The sequence below is a fragment of the Triplophysa dalaica genome, chromosome 18, assembly GCF_015846415.1.
Source record: "Triplophysa dalaica isolate WHDGS20190420 chromosome 18, ASM1584641v1, whole genome shotgun sequence".
NCBI lineage: Eukaryota > Metazoa > Chordata > Actinopteri > Cypriniformes > Nemacheilidae > Triplophysa > Triplophysa dalaica.
The window spans coordinates 9361928-9371928 of NC_079559.1; the positions used below are offsets into that span (position 1 = coordinate 9361928).

The 10001-nt window shown below is 40.1% G+C and overlaps 2 protein-coding genes across 2 annotated transcripts; both read left to right on the forward strand.

The window, feature by feature from the left end:
* The first annotated feature begins 209 nt into the window (after positions 1-209).
* tmem115 (transmembrane protein 115) lies at positions 210-3399 on the forward strand. The gene is made up of 2 exons (XM_056772653.1): positions 210-1995; positions 2141-3399. The coding sequence occupies exons 1-2, from the start codon at positions 1139-1141 to the stop codon at positions 2367-2369; spliced, it is 1086 nt and encodes a 361-aa protein (XP_056628631.1). The 5' UTR covers positions 210-1138; the 3' UTR covers positions 2370-3399.
* A 900-nt stretch (positions 3400-4299) lies between these two features.
* On the forward strand, positions 4300-8762 carry rhoab (ras homolog gene family, member Ab). The gene is made up of 5 exons (XM_056772663.1): positions 4300-4432; positions 6678-6835; positions 7254-7374; positions 7507-7637; positions 7962-8762. The coding sequence occupies exons 2-5, from the start codon at positions 6680-6682 to the stop codon at positions 8133-8135; spliced, it is 582 nt and encodes a 193-aa protein (XP_056628641.1). The 5' UTR covers positions 4300-4432; positions 6678-6679; the 3' UTR covers positions 8136-8762.
* The last annotated feature ends 1239 nt before the right edge of the window (positions 8763-10001 follow it).

Consider the following 10001-nt stretch of genomic DNA (forward strand, 5'->3'; position numbering starts at 1 on the left):
TATTTGTATGCCAATATTTCTGCCATGTTTTTGGAGTCTTTTATAATTGTTTTTGCCTCAACTTAACTGAGAAAGACTTGAAAATATTGTCATCTATAATCTAAAATGTGTCTACCATCTATTGGATATGATTGCTCAACAGCGCCGTTGTCCACCGCGGACTGCGTTTCCCATCAGGCGTAGCGCCGCGCTACCGTAAACGACACGCCCAGTCGCAGCGCTGGACGGTGACGTTTGCAAATCTGATGTTTGTGCTTTGTGGCTATAAGGTGGGAGCGTCACACTCTTAAACAGCAAAATATTACGTCAATTTTGATGAATTGTCGATGTCGGGATGTTAAAAGGAGAAGCAGGGGTTTGTGTTTCGGATTTACGCGTACTGGCTTTAACCATGCTTTCTGAAGGCCTGTTTTGAGAGGAAATCCCCGGACTGAACTGCGACTCCAGACCAGTGTGAGAGGATATGCCACGGGAGAGAAAGCTGCTTACACTTCTGTTTTCTTCGCCTGTTTGACCTGTAAATCAAACGGCAAGTGCCTGAAATAAAACTCAAAGACTTGTATGAAGTATGGGACTGTCAAGCTAACATGGAAATTGTGTTTAAACAGATCGAGCGGGTGAGGTTTGTGGAGTATTAGCAGGCGGTAGTTGGTTCTGATAACCAGGTTGTGGAATAGTTCAGGTGACCCTGAAAGTTATTATTTATTTATTAAAAGCTACGAAACACGACAACTTGACCGTACTTATGTCTTGTCAGTAACATCAGAAAGACAGCGACGTATTAAACACAACGACAAGTTATCTTAAGCAACAGTATTTAATAATATTGACTATGTAAGGCCTAATTGAATGTGTATTGTGTTTGATAAATCTTAGGCAGTTTACTATTCAAAAGTATTACTTGGAGCTTGAAGTCTAGTTACATCCTCAAAAGTGTTGAAATCACCTGTAAGGTTGTGTAACTCGGTCTCTATAATCTTGAACAAGGATACCACACCGTTTGCTGAATTGGCTCATCATGTCATAGAGACCATTGAACAGCTCATTCAACTGTTGTTTATTGATGTCTGGGACACCGATTTCTAAGGTTTGCCACTACCAGAGCATTTACAACTGAGGAGTACCCAAATCCATCACAATGAACCGATACCTGCCCGTGGCACGGCAGCACTTTCTGAGAGCTCTGGCCAGCACCAGCGTGGTGGTGAAGTCCATCTGTGCCACAGTGATTCTGCTGTACCTGCTCTCCTGGGCTCTTAACACCTCTTACCTGCTCGGTGTCACTCCTGGCTACCTTTTCCCACCAAATTTCTGGATTTGGACACTGCTGACGTATGCAGTGGTGGAGCAGAACATTCTTGGCATGGCGGTGAACGTTGCTACCGTAATGGTCGCCGGGCGTCTGTTGGAGCCCCTGTGGGGAGCCATGGAGCTGCTTATCTTCTTCGCAGTGGTAAACATAGCAGCCGGTTTCCTTTCCGGACTCTCTTACCTTCTCACCTATGCTACAACCTTTGACCTGGACTACCTGTTTGCTGTGCGGGTGTATGGTGCACCTTCTTTTCTCGGAGGTGTTCTCGTAGCGCTGAAGCAGACTACAGGGGATACAACAGTGCTCAGAGTTCCACAGGTACGCTTAAAAGCTGCACCAGCTCTAGCTCTGCTGGCAATAGCCGTCCTGAGACTATCAGGACTGCTGGACACTTCAGCACCTCTTGTGGCGTGTGGGTACGGCATCCTGTCCGGGTGGGTTTACCTGCGCTTCTATCAAAGGCATCCAAGGGGGCGTGGAGACATGTCAGATCACTTCGCCTTCGCCTCTTTCTTCCCTGAAGCCCTGCAACCAGCCGTAGGCTTTGTAGCTGGGCTTGTGCACGCTATTTTGGTGAAGATGAAAGTTTGCCGTAAGATGGTGAAGCGTTATGATGTTGGGGCTCCGTCCTCCATTACCATAAGCTTGCCAGGCACAGACCCACAAGACGCAGAGAGGAGAAGGTATAAAATATTTGTTTTACCTAAGAATAGCTAAATAAGTCCATTTAATTTAAATGTCTTGTTCTTTGTTTTGGTGTGTTCATGTTTATCCACTCTTTGAATGGCACACAGCAGCATCAACACATTGACTTTTATTTGCCCACAGGCAGTTGGCATTGAAAGCGCTTAATGAGCGTCTGAAGCGTGTGGAAGACCAGTCAGCTTGGCCCAGCATGGAGGATGAAGAGGATGATGAAGATGATGAGGTGCGGACAGACACTCCGCTCCTTTCAACCCGTGACACTACACCACCATCACCCAGCAATGCTCAAAATACCACGGGACAACAGGAGTCCAGCATTATAAGTTTTGAAGATGCCCCGACTCGTTCATAACAAATACACATGAAATTCACCTTTTGTCCAACAGTAAAATGTACTTTTACAATCACAAATGCTACTGGAGACACACACTTCCTGGTAATGTCTTACATACACGAACATAAGTAGCCACTAAGAGAACACGGTAAAAAAAACTTCAGCCCAAAAATGCAAACTAAACATTTTACCAAGACATCCACAGCTGTACAAAAACCTTGGACTGTAAAAACGAAATCTTTCCCCGTGGCCTCTTGTGTAAAGGTTCTGGGATATGTGTTTTCTGAATAAATGATTGATGAGATTAAACTGTTTATAAATTTATGTAAGAATGTTTATGGGTAACTGTTGCCTGCTTTCTTTTTCTTGGTTTGGGATTTTTTTGCCTTGCATCAGGATAAAAGCAAAAGTCTTGATGTCGAAGATGGGATTAACAAAATCGAAAGGTGAAGAATGTTTATGCCAATTTTGGGACCTTTCAAAGAAAACCTGATCAGAAGTTGTGCTCCGATCCGAATATGGCCCAGTGATTCTTGTTTTCAAGAAAGATACATTTGTGTATGGAGGAGAGTTTAACAGTCATTTCAAATATATTTTTATTCCGAATAGCTTGAAATGATAATAGCAATACAGAATCTAATTCTGTCCCCTGTTGTACTCGTTCTTTCCTCATCTGTACTTAAATAACTTGTCTGTAAGTGTTGGCTTTAATAAGAGTAATGCACTCTAATTTATGAGCTTGCATAATGGACCTGTTTTTATAAAACACGTATTGTCTACACAGTGTGGCTTTAGTTGCGTTGAATGCAGGTTCTGATACAATGCCAGCATTTTCTTCTGGACAAACTAGATTTGTTTTTGTGTAGGGTTGGTGGATTTTCACAATTTTTTTTACCGTTAATTTGTGTTTTAGGCAAATGTTAATCTATTTCCTATGGTTCATACTGTAGGTGTCCGCCTTGATGTTTTTCTCTCCTTTTCTGTTTCAGGTTTCAGCCTAATTTTCTGATCTCTTTTCATCTGTAATAAAAACTGAATGTAGAGAACACCTGTCACAGAGCACCTTATTGATTCTAATCAAATGTTTTGATTGTGTTTTATTTATTTTAATGTAATTGACCTAATTCATTTGTATTATTATTATAATAGTTTTCTTTAAAAAAAGGCCCATGCATTTACCAGTTGAGGATATATTTATACAGCCTGAAGTGAATTAAGCAGTATCATTACTGCAGACCTGGACTAAATTGCTTTCCTATACAACACATATAACATAGATACAATCCAAGATAATAGATATGGCATAAGTAAAAGTGAAATCTTGAAAAGTAATATTTAAAAGTATATGTTTTTGTTATTGCATGTTATATGTACATCCTAAATGCAATGTACTTAAACATCCATATAATCCCTATATTCTGCTTCCTGACTACATTTAAAACAGCCTTAAATGTAAACAACTAGTGTGTCCGTATATAATGAATCGGGATTCTGGAATTCTCTAAAAGTTTCAGAGGACCTGGTTTAAAAGGTGGATTTCTTGGCAAGAGTAATGCAAGTGTAACGTGACGCTGTCGCCAGTAGATGGCGCAACAAACAAGCAACACGGTCGTGGTACACTCAAACATGCTAAAGTTTGATAACTTAAACAATACTTTTTGTACGTTTAGTGCTGATTATCTTTTATAAAAGGTTTTGATTGTTTACAGTTTCTTTGTCCGAAAAAGTTAACCAATTCATAGGATTTTTTGTGTTTCCAGCTGTAGTTTTAGGCTAAAAAGTTAACTTATCCTCAAATATTCAGGTTACTTTTTGCTCCATTATTGTCACACATATATATCTGTATATGTTTAACTTCATGACACAAACTGCGTTGTTAGAGCGGTCATTCATCCACCGCCAAATAAACTCTTTAACGTGATCGCGCAGGCGTGGCTCAAGCTCGTTCCCGCCATCCCTTCCCCCTACTGAACGCCCGCGCGCCGCGCGCACTCGTCAACGGTTTATTGTATCGGACAGAAGAGACGACGGAGCTCCACCGTTGGAATACAAAAAACAACGGCTAGCCACTTAAACAACAAGTAAGACTACTTTATCTTTACGTATCTTCTTGTGTTAAAGCTTTACAAACTTTGTGATGTGATTTTACAGCAAAGGTGTTGTTTTAAAACTACTTTTTGTCACGGTGGTGTTGTGAGTAGCTCTCCGAATGACCATTCGCCGCTTCCGCAAGCAACCGCCGGCCGGGAGAAGCAGCCCACACGCTCCCTCCAGATTATTTAAAACGTTAAAAAAAAATTCCCAGGGGTTCAGACTTTGGGAAAATGCACTAAAACGTGTGTAGGAAGCAGTAAACTTTATGAAAAAGTGTTTAGGCGTGAATTCCACCGGTAGTCGTATATGTGACAGAAGCGATTTGTCTTTGTGTTGATTTAAACAGAGAGCTAATGTTAAAGCTCGACCCAGACACGCGCATAATCTCAGATTTAGACATAACTGTGAGATTAGTCATGTATTTATCGCTATCTGTCATATAATTCTTGTGTGTCTTTGTTTTTTTCTTTAGTGTAACATGATTAATAGATTTAAAAATCAAAAGTATGTTAAGATGTGTGGGCTGATTTCAATGGGACAAATACGAATTGTGCACGTTTTATTAATCCTGTCATTGACAACCATTTATATTTACACTGATGGAGTATTTCTGGTGTTGGTCATTTTTGGCTATGTTTTATTTTATAGCACTTTGGTTTTATTTAGCTTGCTTCACATGAAGTGCTTTAGTTTAGTTAGCTTTGTTAAAGTGATATTATTCCTTAATTTTAGACAGTTATATAGACATATTTATCGGGGCACAATGGTACAGGCTGGTCAGGCACAATAACAGTGAGATTTTTTTTAGATTAAATGTTCCCATGAATCTCAATGACCATCAGTTTCTATTAAATACAGGCCTTTTATCTCATATGTTGTTTTAAAACTTTCATTGAAACAACAGGTGTCAATATTATCTTTCATTTTGAATATACCATTTTAAATTGCTGACTTTCCAAAGTAGGAGTAAAAATGAATGTGAAAAGTCAATGGGGTCTTATTTTAAAGTGAACTACTCCTTTAATACACCCTTGCATAATGATGTTACTGGGAAATATGCTGTTTTTGTATTTAAATGAGTTTGAATTCACCTGGACACAAATCAACCATAAAAAGTCTGTCATCACTTTTTCACCTTGATGTTGTTAAAAACCCGTATTAAACTTTCTTCTGTGGAACATGAAGAAGATATTTTGAGAAAATACAATGGATGGAAGTCAATGTGGTCCAATGTTGTTTTTCTACCAACTTTCTTCAGAATATCTTCTTTTGTATTCTGCAGAAGAAAGAAATCACAGGTATGAATTTTGTAAAAATTGGACAAGTAGTCAAGGAAAGAATTGCATTTTCAGTGTTTTTGCAATCCTATATATTACTCAGAAATGTCATGTGGCCCCAGATGACCCTGTAGTACTGAAATCCATTGGAGTTTACATTAGTAGAGGTGTAGGAACATCACTTTATGGAGGTTCTTTGATCCAGGCCCCTTATTCAAAGATCAACACATCATCTCAATAGTCGACCATGTCTTTTAATATAGTTCGAAATGTGTTGAAGTTGTGAGAGTTGTCCTCCACATTTGGATCAATAGCTTTTTTTGCACTTTGATTTTTAGATTTGCTTCTATGTGTGTGAGTGTCAGTGTTTAATCTACTGACCATCTCTGCTCTCATCGCCGCGGGCTGGTTCATCAATAATGTGCAGTCTGTTCTGTAGCTGCCAGCTTTATCTTACCACGGGGGTGCAGCTTCCACTTCAAAAGACATCTGGCCCAGCTAACAGACACTTCCAGATCAGCCTCTATTTAAACGGCTCTTTTGGATTGGAAAATATATTGTCGTATTATGTTTTTGTTATTGGACGGGATTCATTTACGGCCATATAGTACCCACTATGGTAAAGGTTTCGGATGTCTCCGTTGGCTATGATGAGTCAACTAAAGACTCTTAAGTCTCTTAACCAGTGGAAATTTTGGTTGGTGGGCCTGAAAGGTGTGTTAGTGTTTGTTTAGAGGATGTTGTAATGGTGGGGGACTGTCATACAGGGGATTGATGCTTGAATTGTGGTTGTACAACAGATGCGCTGACTGTTAATATTAAAGATTTTACCTGGCAGGAAATGACATTGACAAATGAAATATGTTCCATCACAGTGTATTTTGTAACCATAGCGACTAACCCAGTTGCAGTGTAACGCTGCCGAGTGTCTAACTACATGTTTGTTGCTTTCTAGGCATGGCAGCAATTCGGAAGAAACTGGTGATTGTAGGGGATGGAGCGTGTGGTAAAACCTGTTTGCTTATCGTGTTCAGTAAAGACCAGTTCCCAGAAGTCTACGTTCCTACTGTGTTTGAGAACTATGTTGCAGACATTGAGGTTGACAGCAAACAGGTGAGCAAACCACAAATGCTCCAACACAGTTGGCCATTAAACAATACGTGGGGCAAACAATTATTATTGTTCCTTCTTGTAGCATGACCTTTTTACTCATTATTTCTCTTGATTGATTTAGATTGATTTAAAAAAAAAAGGGCATATATTGTATGCATATATGAACCACAAAACCCAATTCGATTGGGTTTCAATTAACCATGTTTTTGCATATCTGGAGGTCTTGATATGTTGTTAATATGAGTATATTGACTTGATTTACATACTTTTCGCTTTACTGTCCTTATGGCGTCTTTTCTGTCCTTAATCTTCCTTTAAACCATGTCACATTAAATGCAAGGTCATTTTAATGGAGGGGACTTGTATTGTAATTGTGTTTTGGGTCATTGTGAGCTAACTGTGTGTGTTTATGTGAAAGGTGGAACTTGCTCTGTGGGATACTGCTGGACAGGAGGACTATGATAGGCTCCGGCCTCTATCGTATCCAGATACGGACGTAATCCTTATGTGCTTCTCTATTGACAGTCCCGACAGTTTAGGTAAGAGTGATTTTTGCTACATTTTCCAGGAGGGTTATAATTGCTTGGTTAAATTTAGCCTGTTTTCCATTGAAATGTATCAAGTCAATGTTTAGGATTTATAACATTTTCGTACCTGTTATCCCTTTATAGAGAATATTCCAGAGAAGTGGACGCCTGAGGTTAAACACTTTTGTCCCAATGTTCCCATCATCCTTGTGGGCAACAAGAAGGACCTGCGGAACGATGAACACACACGCAGGGAGCTGACCAAAATGAAGCAGGTAGAGTTGTGGAGAAAACTATTCTTGTTAACATAGATTCACACATATTTATTTAAAGTAATAAGGCAACAGATTTTTACAATTTTCTTTTTGTTTTAACAAATAGTAAGAGCTACAATATTTTGTCACTGATTTACTGTTAACAAACCGGATCATAGTATAAATATATGTGGTGTTTTATTTTGCTTGCATATATACCCAAAGAAGATTTTCAGCCATTTTGTTAATCACACCCTGCACTTTGTGACCCAACATACTGACAGAGATGATCACTAGGTTGTCTAGTCTACTTAACTTTTTTTTACCTTTTTGATTGTCCAATAGGAGCCTGTTAAAGCAGAGGAAGGGAGAGACATGGCCAATCGGATCGGAGCATTTGGCTATATGGAGTGCTCAGCCAAAACAAAAGATGGAGTTCGGGAAGTATTCGAAATGGCCACTAGAGCGGCCCTACAGGCACGCAGGGGAAAGAAGAACAACAAATGCCTTCTTCTCTGAATGCTTTGAAATGGACTAGATTCCTGTACTGGGGCTCCAAAAGAGTGTGTGAGGGGCACACCTCTGTTTACTCAGTCATACATCCCCCTCACATTCGCCAAAAGCTTTGGGAAAGAGATCCCAGCGACAAAAAAGCTTTGTTTTTGTCTTTTTCCTTTTGTTCATATATTTTTAGTCATGGAGATGTTTATCAGTATTTAAAAGAACTTGGGACTTTGTTGATGCTTTACCTGAAATTGCGGTATCCTTCAAGCTTTCCCACCTGCCAAATGCTGTCACTCTACCCAGTGGGCTGATTGGAACGGTGTGATCCTGTAAGCTGCCAATCAATATCTCCGCCCATCCCTCACATGCTGGGCTTTTTCTGCGTCTCGAAACAGGGCTGACTTGTTGTTTCTGTATGTAAATCATTTTAAAGTTTTCTTTAGATTGGAAAAAGATTGGGATTTCAGAGCAAAAGTGCAAAATGGCTGTTTTAGTGCTAAAAGGGCATGGGGTGGGGGGGTAATATGTATACATACCTGTACATATGAACGTGTGTATTGCTACACACAATCAGGACTGGAAAATGTATTTGTAAACTAGACTTGGTAAACTTGTGTAATAAAATATGTTCTATACAGAGCAGCTCTTTGTGTTTGTGTGTGTGGTCATCTAATGCAGAGAATGACCGGATCATACAGCTCTTATCGAGTTCTTTAAAAAAAAAAGCAGAATGTTATTGATGCTAAAGAAAAAACACGATTAATCTTAAATTAACTGTGATCATTTATTCAACTTGTTCCAAATCTGTATGCATTTCTTTGTTCTGATGCACACAGAGAACGATATGTGGAATAACACTTGTACCCAAATATATGTAGTCGAAATTGGGTGTACATTGAATACACCTTTGAAGTTCTACATTTGCAAAAAATAGCAGAACGATATGCAGTAAACGGTATGCTAGCATTTCATTGTAAAGAACTTCCATAGAAACCCTGGATATATTTCTGCTACTTTTAAAAAAAGCATTGATTTTAAAACGATGATCTGTTCTGGTGTGGGCGTTGCACCATTTGCAGCTAACTTTTACATAAAATTAACTGGTAGCATAAAATCCCATGTCATGTACCTGGAAATGAGCCTTAGAAAACAAGACACTGGAGGACTAATGAAGGGATGGGACAATTACTATGGAATAGACAAACGGGCTGGAAAGCATGAGCAGGTCTTATTAGTTAGTGAACAGTATGTGCTGTTTTTAGACCACTTCTCCTCTCTTCCAGAAGAGTGACTAAGACAACGCCTAAAAAACCTAAAGTTGTGCTCATTCCTGATCATTTTTGAACTGTCTGTGGGTACTGGGATTCACAAATGGATTTATGAGTAATTCCCTCAACCGTCTTCACCAAACGGCTAAAGAGAAAGCGTTTGATTCTCGGATATTATGCAATGCACCCAATCTGGGTGAAACACAGCCTGCTTTTATGTGACTGAAGAAAAAGCATGACTTGTTGAGGAAGGAAGGAAATGATCATGCAGCCCCCACCCCCAGCGGGCTACACCCAAGCCCGGGCTGGCTGAAAAACTCATCGCCATGACATTTTTCTGTCTTTCTTGTGAAAGACTGCGCTGTGACGCGGGACCGAGAGAAATCGGCCGCCGCCCTTTCTTTCTCCTCCCTTCTCGGTCTGTTGCGCTCCCAGGGAACGTGCTCCGCTACTGCTGCGTCGAGTGCGGCGAGTCTCAGTGAAGCGCCGCGGTTTATATATACGCCTATTTTTAGCCCCAGCGCGTGAAGCTATTTTTAACCAATATGAGCTCATCACTTCCCCGCTCGCCCAATCAGAACGCAGAGATGCATGTGTGTGGGCGGGAAGCACG